Source organism: Hippocampus zosterae, chromosome 15, assembly GCF_025434085.1.
Source record: "Hippocampus zosterae strain Florida chromosome 15, ASM2543408v3, whole genome shotgun sequence".
Taxonomy (NCBI): domain Eukaryota; kingdom Metazoa; phylum Chordata; class Actinopteri; order Syngnathiformes; family Syngnathidae; genus Hippocampus; species Hippocampus zosterae.
In genome coordinates this window covers 3,730,679-3,747,865 of record NC_067465.1, presented here as the reverse complement: position 1 = coordinate 3,747,865, position 17,187 = coordinate 3,730,679, and the positions used below count along the sequence as shown (strand labels likewise).

The 17,187-nt window shown below is 44.8% G+C and overlaps 2 protein-coding genes across 3 annotated transcripts; one reads left to right on the top strand and one right to left on the bottom strand.

The window, feature by feature from the left end:
- Positions 1 to 341: 341 nt before the first annotated feature.
- Positions 342 to 11,040, bottom strand: LOC127616565 (oxygen-regulated protein 1). Its single transcript, XM_052088226.1, has 5 exons — positions 10,935 to 11,040; positions 9,655 to 10,332; positions 9,228 to 9,399; positions 3,732 to 9,051; positions 342 to 3,143 (listed from the first exon to the last, which is right to left on the bottom strand). The coding sequence occupies exons 2-5, from the start codon at positions 10,321 to 10,323 to the stop codon at positions 3,071 to 3,073; spliced, it is 6,234 nt and encodes a 2,077-aa protein (XP_051944186.1). The 5' UTR covers positions 10,324 to 10,332; positions 10,935 to 11,040; the 3' UTR covers positions 342 to 3,070.
- An 862-nt stretch (positions 11,041 to 11,902) lies between these two features.
- On the top strand, positions 11,903 to 16,653 carry tcea1 (transcription elongation factor A (SII), 1). 2 transcript variants are annotated; one of them, XM_052088214.1, is made up of 10 exons: positions 11,903 to 12,141; positions 12,525 to 12,587; positions 13,263 to 13,368; positions 13,593 to 13,689; positions 13,783 to 13,928; positions 14,371 to 14,427; positions 14,516 to 14,670; positions 15,109 to 15,255; positions 15,355 to 15,426; positions 16,094 to 16,653. In XM_052088214.1, the coding sequence occupies exons 1-10, from the start codon at positions 12,067 to 12,069 to the stop codon at positions 16,100 to 16,102; spliced, it is 927 nt and encodes a 308-aa protein (XP_051944174.1). In that variant the 5' UTR covers positions 11,903 to 12,066; the 3' UTR covers positions 16,103 to 16,653. The 2 variants fall into 2 exon arrangements, with proteins under 2 accessions (XP_051944174.1, XP_051944173.1); XM_052088213.1 differs by having other exon boundaries at positions 11,904 to 12,141; positions 13,780 to 13,928.
- Positions 16,654 to 17,187: the final 534 nt, after the last annotated feature.

Sequence of the window (17,187 nt, the reverse complement as noted above, 5' to 3'; positions counted from 1 at the left end):
ATCCTCACTAGGGTCGCGGGAGGTGCTGGAGCCTATCCCAGCTGTCTTCGGGCAGTAGGCGGGGGACACCCTGAATCGGTTGCCAGCCAATCGCAGGGCACACAGAAACGAACAACCATTCACACTCACACTCACACCTAGGGACAATTTAGAGTGTTCAATCAGCCTGCCACGCATGTTTTTGGAATGTGGGAGGAAACCGGAGCACCCGGAGAAAACCCACGCAGGCCCGGGGAGAACATGCAAACTCCACACAGGGAGGCCGGAGCTGGAATCGAACCCGGTACCTCTGCACTGTGAAGCCGACGTGCTAACCACTGGGCTACTGGGCCGCCATCGGTGTTAGTATTTGAGTGGATATAACAACGCTGAAGTCAAAATTTGCCGCCTAAGGGCCTCAAAGTGAGTAAACAGTGGAGCCCCTTCACTGGAAGTGACAGTGGACATCCACATGATCAACCCACTTGGAAGCAGGGAGGGAGTGAGGGGACGTGTGTGGTGGGGGGGGGGGGTGTTGATGTAAAAATTCCTGCTCCCAGGCCTCTTTATGAAGCAGCCAGGCAGGGATTGTGTATTGCTGACTTGTCAGCGAGCAGAATGCAGACAGTCGGCGCTAATTATTGTTTGTCGGGCCCCCGCCGATATTTGCCGTTGTCACTGTTTGGGCCAAATTGTTTTCATTCCGCACGGGACTGAATCACGGGTTCACCTCTGCCAAGGAGATTGTTTTTGTGAACTGTTCAATCATCGCCTAATTAAGAATCTGTCCCACTAGTGCCAGGAATTGGGTTTTTGGTATTGCTTGTTTGAAAAAAAAAATCATCATGATAATGCAACAGCGTGTTGATTCACCGGCAGGTCTCCTGAGACACTTGCTGAGGAGATTTAGTTGTCAGGCATGTGGCCACTCTAGAATTAATATACACACCCCTTGGAATGACTTATCTCTGTGGGCTGTCCTCTCATTTGCACTCAAGTTCTTGACAGGAGTGATTGACACTCCAAAACCTCGTCCATTACACACCCGGATTTGGTTTTTGATTGGTTTTATGTTCCCCAAAAATAAGAATTTGCTGAAGATATTTTTTTTTTTAATGAAATGAGTTTTCTCCGCAGGGTGTCCGGGCTCTCCCTTAGAGATAAGGTGAGAAGCTCAGTCATCCGGGAGGGGCTCAGAGTCGAGCCGCTTATCCTCCACATCGAGAGGAGCCAGATGAGGTGGCTTGGGCATCAGATTCGGATGCCCCCTGAGCGCCTCCCCGGTGAGGTGTTCCGGTCATGTCCCACCGGGAGGAGACCCCGAGGAAGACCCAAGACACGCTGGAGAGACTATGTCACCCAGCTTGCCTGGGAACGACTCGGGATCCCCCGGGGAGAGCTGGAAGAAGTAGCTAGGGAGAGGGAAGTCTGGGCTTCCCTGCTAAAGCTGTTGCCCCCGCGACCCGGCCCCGGATAAGCGGTAGATGATGGATGGATGAATGGATGGATGGATATTTTTTTTTCTTTATGTCATTTTCCTCTCATTTGCATTGAATAATGCATGACGTTGCAAAACAACTTCAGTCAAAACAGAGCTGATGCCAGTGCGTATGCTGTAGCTCAGCCTATTGGGAGGTCTGTGCTCAATTGAGTGCCACTTTTGTTCCTTTCATTCACTGGAGCATAGCCTTTTCGTTTTAGCAGGCATCTTTCACACAGAGATCCTGCAAAACGGACAGAACGGTTTTAACGCATCTTTGTCTTTCACACGGAATCCAGCAAAGGCGCTTTTACATAATAACTCGATCAAGTAATCCAGTGACGTCAGTATCTTTTGAAAATCCCATTGGATAGTCAAATGTTAAACTTAACATCATTGTTCGGCTCGGCTATGTTACCACCTGATAAGATGTGCAAGAAATGTCACATTGGACTTCCCTTCCACGATGTGACTTCAAAACCGCAGTCCTTGGGCCTTGCAAAAAGCCGCTCTTTGTTTCATCTCCCATGACGGGAAATCAGCACCCACCCGTCTGCCGGGTTGTCATAGCGATCACCCTCAACATTGTTGAAACTGGACATTGAAAGAGAAGGGGGGATCGAAAAGTGAGGATCTAAAAGGGTGTAAATCCAAGAGCCATGCCACTCCACACGGTTTGCTTTTGTGATGTACGGACAATTATGGCAAGAAATTCCTCTTTTTCATCTTTATACAGGAAAGTGAAGGTTTTTTTCCCTCCAAGTGTTCATTCCACAACAAAAGATGAATGAGGGCTTTTCTCTAAATCACCATAGTGACAGACTAAAACCTTGGAAAGAATCCAAAAGGGTCACTTTATAATCAACGCCACCCCCCCTCCTTTTTTTTTGTGAGTATGGGTGTGTGTGAGGGAGGCGCAAGCATTAGCGCTAGCGGCAAATGGGTTAACCTTCCCAATTGGTGCTCATGTTAAATGTCAATTGCACGTGTCTGACAGCATCAGGGAGCATCATCCACCCTGAGCCGGTGACAACTGCAGATGACACCCCCACCCTGCCCTTCAGTTAAGTGTGAAGACACTAAATACTGCGACAATTCAAATAAATGTTTTCAGGGCAGCGTGGTTGTGGTGGTTTCAGTTGGCTCACTGTCTTGAGGTTCTGGCTCACGGTGAATTTTTGTCCAGTATTTTTTTCGAGTACAGTATTCGTGTACCGGTATTTTTTTTCAATAGTTTCAACACTGCATAGTAAATGCTTGTGTATTTTTCATCGGAAATGACTGTTTTTTGCGTAATATTTTGTGTATAATTTTATCATTTGGGGTAGAATTTTTCCATATTTCTCCAATTATTCAAATATTTTTGTCTTTGGCCAATGCTCTAGTTTTCTATTATGGCAGCATGGCGGAATGGATGATATAGGAAAAAAAATGTTGAAATAAATTTTCCCTTCTACATCGAGATGTTTTCACTTTTCTGCAAAGTGTTTTTCATGAAGAGGAATAGAGACAAATAAAAGTCACATCTCCGCTAGCGACTAACCTTGTGAAAGTCATGAGTCCTCAAAGGTTGCTGAAGGCAGTAGTCATTCAATCCATCCATTCTTCAAACTACTTATCCTCCCCAGTGTCGCGGGATTTGCTGGAGACTATACTTCTACAATAACTCATCTTGTATTCTGATCTGGGAAAAAAAATATGGTCTGTTCAAATTGAGAAATTTCAGTCTGTACAATTAGAAAAATATTTTATTGACTTATTTACAGATTTGTGCAGCATTTTGTCACAATTCAGTCCCTTTAAAAATGGTTGAAAATGGTCTGATAAACCACTGTTCACGATATTGTGCATTGGGGGGCGGGGGGGAAAGGCAGTATCGTACAGTACATGAAATGAAATGAGCAAACTATAACACCTCTTGTATTGGCAGAAAATCAATTGAAAGAACATAAAATGTGAGGTACTTTCATTTAGTCATTGATGAGAAAGAATTACAGGTCAAGCGGGATCCACACAGATGTTCGAGAACATTTTTTCCTTCTTGCGATCAATGTCGGTGTAATTTTGTCGGACGGCTCTGGAACATTATCCTATGAATGAATGATTCCTTCCCAAAATGCTCAGGGTTAGCCAACATAAATGTTTGTTTGACCGGTAAAAATTTACACTCGCAAATCCTTACATTTTAAAATCCAGCTACAATGTTAAAAATGCGTATGTGTGTACCTCGCTAACTTATACCAGTTAGAGAATTTCACAATACTGTCCGCACCTGACATTCATTGCATCTGCGGAGTCTTGTGACTGGTTCCGGTCACCAGGGATCCCTCGTGCTTCCACCCCGGCCGTGGACTCTCCTCCTTCAGGGTGCACTTTTCTGTCCGTTATTTTAAACTCCACCGATGCAAAAGATGAAAGGCTGCAATTTCTGTTGGCTAACGTTTTGGAGGTGTCAGTCACAGGCGACACCCTGAAGCCTCTTCCTTTCGCACAGTGTGTGTCTTTGCTCCGACTTTGGTTGCTAGTGTCATCCAGGAATGGGTCCGAGTCGCTTCCGTGTGGCATGGTGAAGTAGCTGCACCTTGGAGGTTGAGGCTTGGCCAGTTCTTCTAGATCAGATGAGGATATAGCTGCAAGTAGCGTGTCCTGTCTTATGTTGTGAGTCTGGGACTCCTCACTGGAGTTCCCCATGTCTTCAGAGGTAGTGTCCAAATCGTTGTACATGCCCTCAGAGATTGGCGGTGAATTCCTTATCAAATGGTTTTCCTTGAGTAACCATCGACCTCGGTCAATCAAAATGCCATTACCGGGTTCCGGATTCTGTTCTGTCGGAGAGGATTGGTCATTGTCACCCTTTTTGCAGCAAGATAAAACCTCTCTTGATCCTTTTGTAAGGGAATCACTTGAAGAGAAACTCCCACCTTCGGAATGACTTTTCGATATTTGGGAGGTAGCCGACTCCGGATTAGTTCTTTCAGTCAAGCCTTCTGGGAAGCTCTCAGAAGCATCTTCGCTGTTCTCTGAAGTGATAGCCTCAGATTCTTGGCTTTGATATGGACCGCTTTCGAAACTTTCTGGTCTGTAGTCTGATAAGTCTGAGGTGATCGGGCTCTGGAGGCATTTCGAACCATATGTGCAATCTCTTTGGATCGCTGGGTGGAGGGTAGTCTGAATTTCTGTGATTTGAGCACGATCCGCTTCTACTCTAATGTTGCCGTGATCGTCATACGCAAATATAAGCGAGGAAGACTGGAGTGCAGAGTTTACAAAGTCCAGGAGTTCTTGTGATATTTCCACCGGGTGGCTGAGGGTGTTCCTTCGATCGGGAGGGTGGATCTCTGCCTTGTTTTCATGAGCCTTGTTCTCCTCAAAGCGCTCATCAGACAAATACTCCAGTGGTGATTCGGTGCCATGGCTCGTGTTTAAATTGTCTTTCTCATCTGACTCCTTCTGCGGGTTTGTACCTAAGGTCTCGTCAGGAATACTGGCTGTAAGGTCTTCTTCTCCAGACTCTTTCTCAGGACAGGTGTCCTCCTCATCCAGCTTCTCTATCTGTTCTGTTAGATTTTCTTGTTCCGCATCTGCAGTAGGTTCGGGTACAACTGCATCATCACCATAACCCTTTACGTTGTTGTCCTCACTTAAGACCTCTGTACTTTCCCCTTCCATATTGTCCTCAATGTCATCCTTTTCCTGATCTTCATCCTCCACAGCCACATCTTTCTCGTTGACCACTTCTTCAAAACTCTCACTGGGTGCACTTGATGAACCCTCAACCTCTGGTTTGGGTTCTTGAAACCCCAAGCCATTTTCACTCTTTGTTTCAGTTGGTGTCTCCTTTGGCTCCTCCACCTTCTCTCCAGATTGTTCCTTCGGATAAGTGCCCTCCTCCTCCTCCTCAAGCTTCCCTGTCTGGTCAGTTAGATTTACTTGTTTCGTGTGCAAAGCAGGTTCAGGGATGGTATGAACACCTTCCTCATTGCTCATTTCGCTCAAGACGTCTGTTCCTTCTATTTGCATATTTTCCACAATTTTATCTTGGTCCTTTTCTTCACTATCACCCCCCTTTTCGTGCACTTCTTCAATTTCTTCACTTCCTTCTTCATGGGGACTTGCTGTATCCTCTACCCCTGTATTTGCTCTCAGGGAGCATCCCAAGTCATCCTCACTCTCCTTATCCTTGGCCAAGGCTTTAAGGCCCTCATCGAGTTCATTTGCTGTAACTTCTACCACTGGATTTGGTTTTTGGTAACATCCTAAGTTGTAATCACTTTCTGGTTCATCCTTTATCCCGCCAACCATCTCCACTTGATCTACAGATTCTTCTGGATTAATTTCTCGAGTGCCCTCCTTATTCTCTTCCAGCTTCTCTGACTGTTCTTCAAGACCTACTTGTTGCTTGTCTGTAGTAAGTTCAGGCATGTCTGCATTACCCTCCTTGTTGTCAAAACTCAAGACCTCTGTTGCTTCCTTTTCCACATTTTCATCAGCGTCATCTTTGTCTTTCTTTTCCTCTTCTATATGATTCTCCTCCCCATCTTTGTCAATTTCTTCGTTCCTCTCAACAAGTTCTCTTGCTCCTTCCTCCGTGACATCTTCATGATGAGACTTCTCCGTAGTGATTTTCTCTATCTCATTGTCCTCATCTTCTTCGACCACATCTTCCTCATTACCTTTACTCAAATCTGCCTCTGCTCCATCTTGTCTTGCTTCTTGGCGTTCATCTATCTTTTTATGACCTGCTTCTTCAATTACTTTGCTTTTTTCCTCACTTTCCTTGTTCTTTGTCCCTTCTTTGCCAAGTTCCTCTTCTTCCCCCTCTTCTTTCAACACTGCTTCTTCCTCCGTGCCCTCCTCACTTCCTTTCTGTTTCATCTCCCCTTCACCCAAAGGTTCCTTTGACTCCTCCTTTTCTTCTCGAACTTGGATTTCCCCTGTGTTTACCAATGACACGTTTGGTTCTTTACTTTCGCAGCCTGTTTCCTTTGGAGGTTCTTCTTCCGTCCCTCCAGCCCATGATGAGCGATTATCATTTGTGCTTTCATGAATGCAAACATTATCAGAGAATTGTTTTAAGTCTGGGTCCTGCACAACCTGCTCCACATCTGCTGATTCCAAGTAGTTTTTGTCAGGCTCGAGAACAGTGCACTCTTCTCCAGGAGCCTGTTGAAGTGCTGAGGAAATCTCCCTTCTGAGGTCATACGGCATATTAAACTCCTTCATTAGCTGGTCAACAATTACACCCTGAACCCTAATTGATTCTTGGGTGCCTTGAAATTTCGGAGTGAGTGATTCCGTCTCCAGCTTTTCCCTCCAGGTTTGGAAATCCATCCAGCACTTCATGAGCTGGGGAGACGCTCCACTGTGCAAATCAATCAGACTCGCCCGTTGCTCGTCCTGGTCCTCGACGGCAGAAATGTTCTGCAGGAACTTCAAGAGGAGCATGGCTTCAGAGTCATTCATTGAATCTGTGCTGTCGCTCGTTAGACTATCTCTCAGAGCCATCACCGACAAAAACGAGAGGACGCTTTTACAAGAAGAGCCAAACACCGAAGCCACATGGTATGAAAAATCAAGAGGACTACTTGATTGGTCAGATGTCATTTGTATTGAGTGAATTGACGAACAAATTTCCTGCAAGACCGGTTTTAGCTTTGCTTTGGGGCTTAAAATGTGTATTTGAGATGAAGCTGATTCATTGTTTGATTCCGATGAGTTTTTTGACCATACACAACTTTGCTGGTGGGTGGGTTCAACCTTTGCCATGGAAACATTTGTCGGTGTCTCTTCTTTGGCCGTGAGGGGGACCGAGAGACAAGAAGCTGTCATCCTCAAACTATCAGAGGGAGTCTGACAGTAATCTACTATTTCCTTTGTTTCAGTCTTTTCCTCAGTTTCTGACTCACAACCAATCTGAAATACAACCTTTGTCGGTGGTTGTGGTTCATCTGAGGTGACCATGTACACCACGGGATCTGGAATGACCTCCTCCAACCAGTTCTCAACGTATTGTTGGATTTCAGCGGGGGACCGGTTGAGGGAAATCTTTGAAAGACTTTGTTGAGCCAACTCTGTGGATGACAGCTTGTTGTCAATCATGGTTATGTGCTTGCTGCTTGTCTTTTTTCTTGAATATTGTTGGAGTTTTAAAAGATCGGACACATTCTTCTTCATGGGAGGCCTGACAGATGGGGTATTTACATTGTGGTTATATTTAGAAGCTGCTTTATTCCTATTTTTTTCCCTGATTGAGGTTCTAACTAATGTTTCTGATTCTCGTCCATGTCTCGCTGAAGTGTTCGTGTGCATTTCTTCACCCAGCCTTCGGTGTGTACTTTCTGTCGAACTGAGGCTTTTTTTTCCGGCATGAGTGTCGCTATTGTGTTTGTCTGCTGATGATTGTTGATACTTTTTATCCATTAACCTTGACTGGGAATTTTTTTTTGGCTTTCTCTTTTTCTGGAGTGGAGTTGGCGAGTTTTTATCTATTTTGGCGACATTCTGAGGCACTGAAGGTGGTCTGTTTGCCACCTGGAGTGCTGGAGACACTGGCTCTGACGACAAAGACAAAATCTCCTCTTTCTGTCTTTGGAGTGAGTCAGCAGTAGGCTGCTGCAAGCTAAAATCAATGTCATTGCTGGATGAACAAGGCCCCGAGGCTGTGGATTGGTGGCTTTGTGGTTCCGGAGGGGAACGATGCAAAGGTGTATCATCTGCGCCATCATTTGCAAGGCAATTGTTGGAGCTGCCCTGTCTCTCATAAATACGCATCACAGTCTCCCGAACTTCCGTACCATCATTTTCGATCTTGAGGACCTCGGCTACTCCTGAGGATTTCAGGAGGGAAGTGGTATTGCCTTTCCGAATAGTTTTCCGAGGCTTTGGGACGGGTTGGCTGCTGCTGCTGCTGCTGTGTCTGATCCTGCAGTATCCCTCCATTGTGTCTCCTTCAGTAGTCCTCTCCAAATATGAATAGTGGTCAAGGGTGCTCCCTTGGACCCTAGATTCTGTCAGCATCTTCACTGTTTCAAAAGAGGCCTCCTTCATTACACGATGAGAGCCTGGGGTTTGGGCGCATCTTAACCTATTTCTTGCTTCTCCCACGTTATTAAAGCTGAGCTTTGCTTCAGTTGCTAGAGGCTGGTTGGCCTTTTTTGCCACATCTTTACATAAGTCAGAGGTTCCTTTGGCGACGTAGATGTTTGAGTCAGGTGAGCCTTTGCCTGACTCGGCGACTGAGGCACCAAGACTCCTCCTACTAAGGCTGGAGCGGCTGACTGTGGTGGTCCAGTGGAGCATTTCCTCCTCTTTGATGGTAAGACGCACTTTCATCTCGACGGTCATGCTGCCGTCTCGGTTCACCCGGAAGGATTTCTCAATGTCGTCGTCCTGAGGTAAAAGGCAAGCGTTGCGCTGGCCGGCCGCTGTGGCGGATCCGCACGTCTCCATGCAAGTCGGGTTGAATTCAGGCGATCTAGTGTGACTGTTTGCACTTCCTGTCCGAGACTTGTTAATCTGGTTGATGATATACTGCTCGGATGACGACGAAAAATTCCTGGAGCATCTTCCACTGGAGGCTGATTTGTGGTTGTCTTCAGGGACAGAAGGATGGGAAAGATCATTATTACTCAGGTAGTAAGGTACTTCTACTTTGTCTAAACAAGATACACAGTAAGACTTGGTTGTGAGGACAACTGTGACTGCACAACAGTGCTGCGGCCTTAATGTCAGCTCTTTTTTTATTTTTTTAATGACCAACTTGCCCGACCTGAACCCTTACAGGTTTGATGCTGCAGCATGGATGGATGTCCTGTTTCCATGGACATTGCCTGGACCGTCTGGTTTGTCCTTTGGAAACTGTGGTTGTCGAGCCTAAAAGGCTCATTGCCCCCTGCCACTAGGAATCCAGAGCACAAGATTAGAGCAGCGAGACCTCCAATCTGCAAGACAAGGAGATATTTTACAACATGAGCAACAACAGCCTCTGTTGTGACAAGTCAATAATAGTGACTCCACTAAAATCAACAAGTTAGGGTAGGAGTCTTTTTCTGTTGAACCGTGTTCATTCAATCGCATCAAGAAGGTCAAATTTAGTTTAAAAAATTGGTGAGTTTTCAAGCTCAAAAGACCCGTCTCGTTGTCGGGCCTTAATTACTCCCGTCAAACATCAAGATCTAAATTAGTCAAGTACTCACTCTTCTTCCGTCAATAGAGTAGAGTTTGAGCACTGGAAATTGCAGAATCTGTGAGAGGTAGTCCAGCAATGCATCAAACGTGGGTGCTGTCCTTTTCTGCAGCACAATTGTGCGTCTCACGTCGGGATCCTTGTTCTTGATGACCACCAGCCTCCTCGGCGTCCTGACGACCACTCGTTCCGACACTTTCACTCGCCTGCCGCTGCTATCGTCAGCTCTCCCGAGGGAAGCAAACTGGAGTCCCTGGCGCCTGCGCCGGCCCACACTGGAGGCTCTGGGCATGTTCCAGGGCACCTGCCGCCGGTTTACCTCCTCCAAATTAACCGGCTTGACTCGCTTCTGGTCGGAGCACAGGTAGGATCCCCCATCTTGTAAATCGTCTAATCCCTTCACCAGGTGGGTTCCTCGGGGTGTGGTGATAGTCCGCACGCCAAAGGGAAGAGGCACTTTTTTGGAAAGGGCATCCAGGAGGGCATCAAAGGTCTTAAAGGTGCGGGCATTGATAACCACGCGGTGCCCGCCGAACGTATGATCGCCACTTTTGTAGAAGCATAAACGCTTTGGCACTGAGGGGTCGAACATCGGCTGTACTGATTGGGAGGATTGCATAGGCCCGCTGGCTGGAGAGCCTGCCTGGATGGGCTTCTCCTGGATGGGTGTGTTGCTCATGGTGAGTGACTGTGGAGAAGACACAAAGTAAGGGATATTTTAAATTATAAGATAGATAGATAGATAGATAGATAGATAGATAGATAGATAGATAGATAGATAGATAGATAGATAGATAGATAGATAGATAGATAGATAGATAGATAGATAGATAGATAGATAGATAGATAGATAGATAGATAGATAGATAGATAGATAGATAGATAGATAGATAGATAGATAGATAGACCATTTGCGCTCACAATACCACCTATGGACAATTTAGAGCATTCAATCAATCGACCAAGCATGTTTTTGGAATGTGCGAGGAAACGGAGTACTCAGGAAACTCTGCACTGTGAAACCTCATATTTACTTTTTAGGAATGAAACTTCTCACTTTTGGAGGTGGAACTTGGTGTGAAAAGCGAGAAGTACTGCTCTGTAGTGTTTTAAAGCCAACCCCATCTGACTTGGAAATGAAAACCACCTCCGCTACCTCGACCAATTCAACAACCCTCAAAAGAAACAAACAAATAAAGACCAAATAAAAGGTAAGTGGTACAAAAGAGGCCTTCGGGTACTAAAGGACATCTACTGACATGACCACGGGTATAAATGCAAAGATTTTACCTTATTTCTCACATTTGAAAGAGTGAATATTAGTCCTTGTCAGAGCTTCAGAGAAAGCCTCTCAGCCGTGTGTGTGTGTGTGTGTGTGTGTGTGTGTGTGTGTATGGGGGGGTGCGCGCGCGTGAAGGGTATTTTAAGACTGTCAGCACAGCGACCAATTTGCTTAATCTTTGCTCAGCATAAGGTAACACGAAGCATAGCATTATGTCAAAAGAAATTGTCTGACATGTACTGTATACTTGTTTTGGCAGGGGTGGGATGGTTTAGTGACCCAATTATGTAGCACGATAAAATTAAAGAAATCTCATCTTTGGACTCACTGGCCACAAAAAGCTATCGTAAAGTTAATACGGGCAATTTGCGATGTGAACATTATTCTCAGCTCAAACAATGCTATTCAGGAACTCACTCTCTTGAGCAGGAGACAGCAGAGGTGACTTGAACAGTTACCATTGACAAGTAGGCTGCATAATCAGATTAGAGATTTCGCAGGCCTAATAGGGATTAGCTGGAAGATTTTGCGCACTAGCTAGAGGTAGAAAAAAAGTCAGAGCATGGGATAAAACCACCTGATGAATGGGTTACCGACATTTATAAGTAAAATTTCTTTCATAGTTAATTGATACTATGGCACAGTGGTTCTCAAACAACGTCAAATGTTGTCTAAAGCGCTTTGTTACAGCTGCAACTGTTGTGAAAGTGCTGGATAAGTAATGATAGATAATGATAGCCACACCGCTAAACCATTAGAGTATTTATAAAATATAAGGAGTGCTGTTTTCCATGATTTAGTTGATTTTAAAATATTACAAATAATCTACAACATTAATCAAACGCCTCAACTGTAAATATTACCCCCTCCCCACCTCTCGCAAAAAAAAGAGTAACTATACCAAAACTGAGAAAAGCCGTCGTTGGTTTGTTTATCCGTCTCGATTATCTGCCTCTTCGTCCATGGGGCATCGATTAGTCAGGTCTGCTACACAGCGGAGGCTCGGGGATCCGCCGCCTCGCCGCTCGAGCGCCGCTGCTTTCATCGGAGTGGCGTGCTCCCCATCTGGGATTGCCTTTTCCTTCTTTGTCTTTCCACTGCCTTCTATCAGCGCGCTTCGTTTTCGGCTTCCCTGTCGCCATGGGCAAGCGGGAGGAGGAGGAGATTATTAGAATCGCCAAGAAAATGGACAAAATGGCGCAGAAGAAAAACGGGGTGAGCGGCGTTGCAATGCAATGGGATGTGAATGAATGCCAGCCAGGCTAAACGGACGCTGATGGAAACGGTTAGCTTGAAAGAAAAAAAGTGGCTCTCTTTCAACAAAACGATCCTCGCCGGTTACTTGTTCGCCACTGTTGGACCCTTTCGCTGAACGTTCAGCGTCTAACGATGACGAAAAGACGCCTCGGTAGAGCTAATGTACCTGTTATGTTTTAATGCTAAACTACAGGCTAGCTGTTAGCCGCTAGCAACAACAACGGCGCTCAAACCGTCACCGAACCCCCACAACGGGGTGCAATGTTGACAAATGGAGCTGGGTGGCATATCTACATGTGTGACTGGGTATTTAATAGTTGTCTTGTGTTTTTGCCTCACAGTCTGGTGCTCTGGACCTGCTCAAGGAGCTACGCAGCGTCCCGATGACCCTGGAACTACTTCAGGTAACCTGAAAAAGCGCAAAGTAGTGCAAGGGGGTGGTGCCTTGAGATTCGAGTGAGCCGACCTGCGAGTTTTTCAAAATCGCCAGAAATCTTGTACTCAGCACCAGTTGGGTAAATAGTGAACAATTCTTCCAAAAGAGGCATCTTAAGTTTACTGTCAAACTAAACACCAGACAAAAACACTGTTGTACGTGTTTACAACAATCACACGACATTCTCTGAAGATTTTTATGATTTATGCAATCATATAAAAGATGATAATAATACTCCATTGCAGTGCCAACAATTAGAAGTGGTAATCGCTGATTTAGAAGTTTCCAAGTCTTAAATATTTGAACGCAAATGATGAACAACACGTGCTAACCAGTCATCCACCGTGCTGTCCTTAATTCATTATATACGCGTTTTTGACTACCTTTTTTTCTGGAATAATCAGCAGTAAACAAGTTCAGCTCAAGTAATAATTTGGGGTTGTTTTTGGGGTAACCTGGAACCAAATAATGAAATTTGCACTCATTTCCATGGGGGGAAAATGATTTGAAGTCTGAGTCTTTTGAGTTGTGAGCATGACAACGAAACTCCTATCACAAAGCACCGTTGTAAATGCAAATTATGTATCCTTAAAAACAACTCATATACTGTATATCTATAAAATCTGTGGGTTTTCCATCACAGTCGACCAGAATTGGAATGTCCGTCAACGCCATCCGAAAGCAGAGTACCGATGAGGAGGTGACATCCCTTGCCAAGTCTTTGATTAAATCATGGAAGAAGCTTTTGGGTAAGTAAACATCCGTTTATAAAACAACCTCCTTGGCCCGTGCTGTTTTTATGCTGGATCGGCTGCTTGGAAGTCATTGCAGTACCACGATAGTGATCCGCACCTTTCTTTGCATCATCGTGAGAATTTACCTCCTTGAATTCAATCTCTGGCTGTCTGATTTCTATTGGAATCTTTCATTACGCACCTGTTGTAAAGTTATTTGTCCGTCTTGGTATTTGCAGATGAGCCTGCCAGTGGAGACAAGTCTTCAGACGACAAAAGGAAAGATACGGGCCCCGTATCTCCCTCGCAGGGAAGTCCGGAGGCAAAGGAAGAAAGGTAACAAACTGTCCTCTCTTGAGTCCTATTATCTGCTTGTTTTCTTTCCTCGCGCGTTCGTATTGACGTTGCTCTGTTGCTTTACGTTAGCAGCTCCAGCAGTAACTCCAGCGGCAAGAGCGAGCATGCCGACGTCTCCAGCAATTCGTTAATCAACACCTTCCCTCGTGCTCCCGGCACCGCTGACTCCATACGGATCAAGTGCCGAGAAATGCTGTCCAACGCTCTCCAGGCTGGAGGTATCAAGATTAGTGTTACTGCCATTACCATTTGTAGTAGTGGTGGCGCGTGTGTGCGTGTTGTAGTACTGACTCATTGGTGTTGTAAATAAAAAGCTGACCATAATGGCCGGCACACCATAGACGGGGGATTCCTCCGTCTTTAAAAAGTCACAATTTCAGCACCGGCTCCATGCTATAGAATGGACCTATGTACAATTTTAAAGAAGGGAGTTATTTTTGCTCCAGATGGCACCCCGGTCACTTGGAAAAAACGAAAAACGGATGCTCATACGCCTCCATATTTTCTGCTGGAAATACGCCACGAGCTGCCGTGCAGAGTTCCGTTAGTAGCTCTAACAGTGGTAGTCGTACCCGCAGCGGTTGTAGTTGCAGTGGTACTCGTAGTTGGAGATTCCTCTGTTGATTCCATTCAAACTGTCACTTCTGCCTTCCCTTATAGACGACTACATCGCCATCGGTGCCGACTGCGATGAGCTTGGGGCGCAGATTGAGGAATATATCCTTTGCCGTGAAAAAAAAAGTGTCTTTAAAACAAAAAATGTAAGCCAATCCAGAGTTGTGTTTCCTTGACCGCCGCTCCTCACGCATATTCCAAGAGTTTAAGAACACGGACATGAAGTACAAGAATCGCGTGCGCAGCCGAATCTCCAACCTTAAGGACATGAAGAATCCCAATTTGAGGAGGACGGTGCTGTGCGGAAGCGTCACCCCCGAGCGCATGGCCAAGATGACCGCAGAGGTGCATTCACCACCCAAATTGATCCGAATTGTTCTCAGATCAGTGTGTGAAAGTGTTTTCCGTATTTGTCATACAGCGCCACTCATTTTAAACTCTTTGTGCAATCTGAGTGCAATTTTTCCTTGGTCATACTTTTTATTTTCTGGAAAGGGGGCCACAACCAATTAATGGCCTTTCCATTAATTTCATTGGGGACAGATGATTTCAATGCTTTGATTTGCAAGCACGGTCCCGAAATAAATTCGACTTAAAGGCACCGACCGCATGTATAAATGACACTGCTCAACACATTTTTGCTAATTGTTTTAATCAGATGCAGGCACACTTCTTGAATTTTTATTTATTTATTTTTACGCTGATTCCGCATCTCCCCTTGTGTATTTTCCAGCTCACTTCGGCTGTTCGATGCATTCATGTTGTTGTTCCTCCTCCGCGCAGGAAATGGCCAGTGACGAGCTGAAAGAAATGAGGAAGAACTTGACCAAAGAGGCAGTCAGAGACCACCAGATGGCCACCACGGGGGGCACGCAGACGGATCTCTTCACCTGTGGCAAATGCAAAGGCAAATGCTGCACCTACACACAGGTACCTTGGCATCAGCATGATAGGTTTCGCTCCGCTTTTGCCGCTGCGACTCGTTTCGTCTGGTCACGGTTCAACTGCTCCCGTTTGCATTTTCCGCAGGTTCAAACTCGCAGTGCGGATGAGCCCATGACCACGTTTGTCTTCTGCAATCAGTGCGGAAATAGATGGAAGGTATGTTGCTTTATTAGACACAAGGGATGCACGATAATTGTTTTTGTTTTTAATCCCCGCTGTTAGCTATTAGCTTAGCTGTAGCGTGGCATGGCCGCTCCACTTTTGCTTACAACGCATACGGCACCTGTCAGACTCGACAACAATCTACAGAGGTCCCGCTGGCCTCGCACAAGTTTCACATTTCGGATTGTCAACCCCCAATCAGTTTCCAAACAGATAGGCGTGTGGCGGGAATCACTCTTAACGCACCCCCACGCCACAGGATAGTCGTAAAGGGTAATTTGTCAAAAATATTTGATCGAGTTTTTACTTACCGGTACTTTGATCAGAAGACGGGGAAAATGCACAAAGTAGGCCCAATATTTGGTCCACAAGTACCCCGCATAATTGTTATTTCATACCTATCTCTGAAGAAGTTGGTATACATAGAAAAACACATTTAATGATTTTTGGCATATTTATGGATATTTTTGTTGTTCTTATTTATTGGTATGATTTGTATTGCCAATTAATCCTTTATTTATCATATTTTTTATTTATTTAAATAATGCCAAAAATTATTTGTTGACACAAATGTGAGGTTTTTTTTGGATGTCTTGTTTCATTTTGTGCGTGAAAATTTTCAGCTGCATTGATATGGACTTTTTCGATGTGTTTGTCTTAGTTCTGTTGAGTGTGCAGGCATCTTCCTTTGGCGCTTGGCTGAGTAGCAAAATTCCCGGACCAGATCATGTCAATGGGCCGCAAATTGGAGCGTTTAATATTTTTTTTTCTTTTCCTTTTTTTATCATGTGGTGTACAGACGGTACACCAAACACTGTGTAAAGAATGCCACTTGGCTTTGGAATGGACTAAACTCTTCTGTTCATAGTTTGAGCTAATTGTAAGCCCTACCCTCTCTGCCTCCCAGCACCGTCAAAAGGCAATCTTTTACTATTGTGAATAGTCATTTCCCCACTTAGATGTATGCAATCAAGCTTGACTCGTTCTTTTATCAGCATTTTTTTTTATATATGTAGATTTAACACGCTGGACAGTGTTGTTATGCTTTCCCTCCACAACAACACTGCATTGTTTATTTAATTTCCCAATAAAGTGTAGTCCATTTGATTATAAAACAAACAACCTATGGTTTGATGACAATTTTGATGAATTCAAGTGCATCACATGAAACTGAATCCGGATTATATTGAGCAATTATGAATACAATTGTGCCTTAAAATACGAGTGACTTGATTTACAAGTTTTGTTTTATGAAATGTGAACTGATCATTTTTATTTCGAACAATGCAAAACAGCAACACCAAGGAGTGTATATGGATGTAGTTCAATTGTTTGGATGCTAGGTTAGATTTCGTCTTTTTTTGGGGAGGGGTGCGGGGGGGGATTTTAAAGCGGTCACAAATGATCACTCTTAAAGTTCTGACCTCCACATTGAAGCAATGCCGTCCTTGTATCATAAATACATGAGGGTGGAGAATTTATGCTGTTTTCTTTTGAATTAATTTTAAGAATACTCAGAATATAGCTCAGAATATTCTGAAAACCGAGTCGAGGCACCACAACAACTCAATTTGGGGTGAGAAGCACGCACTTGAATAAATCATGAGGTACATTAACCATCAATTCATCCCCCAGTGTATTTTATATTTTTATTAACCATACCCCGAGGCTCTAATGCTGCTCAAAAGAGTCATGTCAGAGTGTGGCTGTAGCATCTTGACCTTCCGTCCCGCGAAATCAAGTTGAGTTGAGTTC

Bases quoted from the DNA above. Each gene is read 5' to 3' on its own strand.
- tcea1 (XM_052088213.1), top strand. From the start codon at position 12,067: ATGGGCAAGCGGGAGGAGGAGGAGATTATTAGAATCGCCAAGAAAATG. The intron at 12,588-13,262 runs GTAACCTGAAAA...TTTCCATCACAG, and splicing joins TGACCCTGGAACTACTTCAG to TCGACCAGAATTGGAATGTC. The intron at 15,256-15,354 runs GTACCTTGGCAT...CATTTTCCGCAG, and splicing joins AATGCTGCACCTACACACAG to GTTCAAACTCGCAGTGCGGA.
- LOC127616565 (XM_052088226.1), bottom strand. From the start codon at position 10,323: ATGAGCAACACACCCATCCAGGAGAAGCCCATCCAGGCAGGCTCTCCA. The intron at 9,400-9,654 runs GTGAGTACTTGA...CTTGTCTTGCAG, and splicing joins ACTCTATTGACGGAAGAAGA to ATTGGAGGTCTCGCTGCTCT. The intron at 9,052-9,227 runs GTCGGGCAAGTT...CTGTCCCTGAAG, and splicing joins TCAAACCTGTAAGGGTTCAG to ACAACCACAAATCAGCCTCC.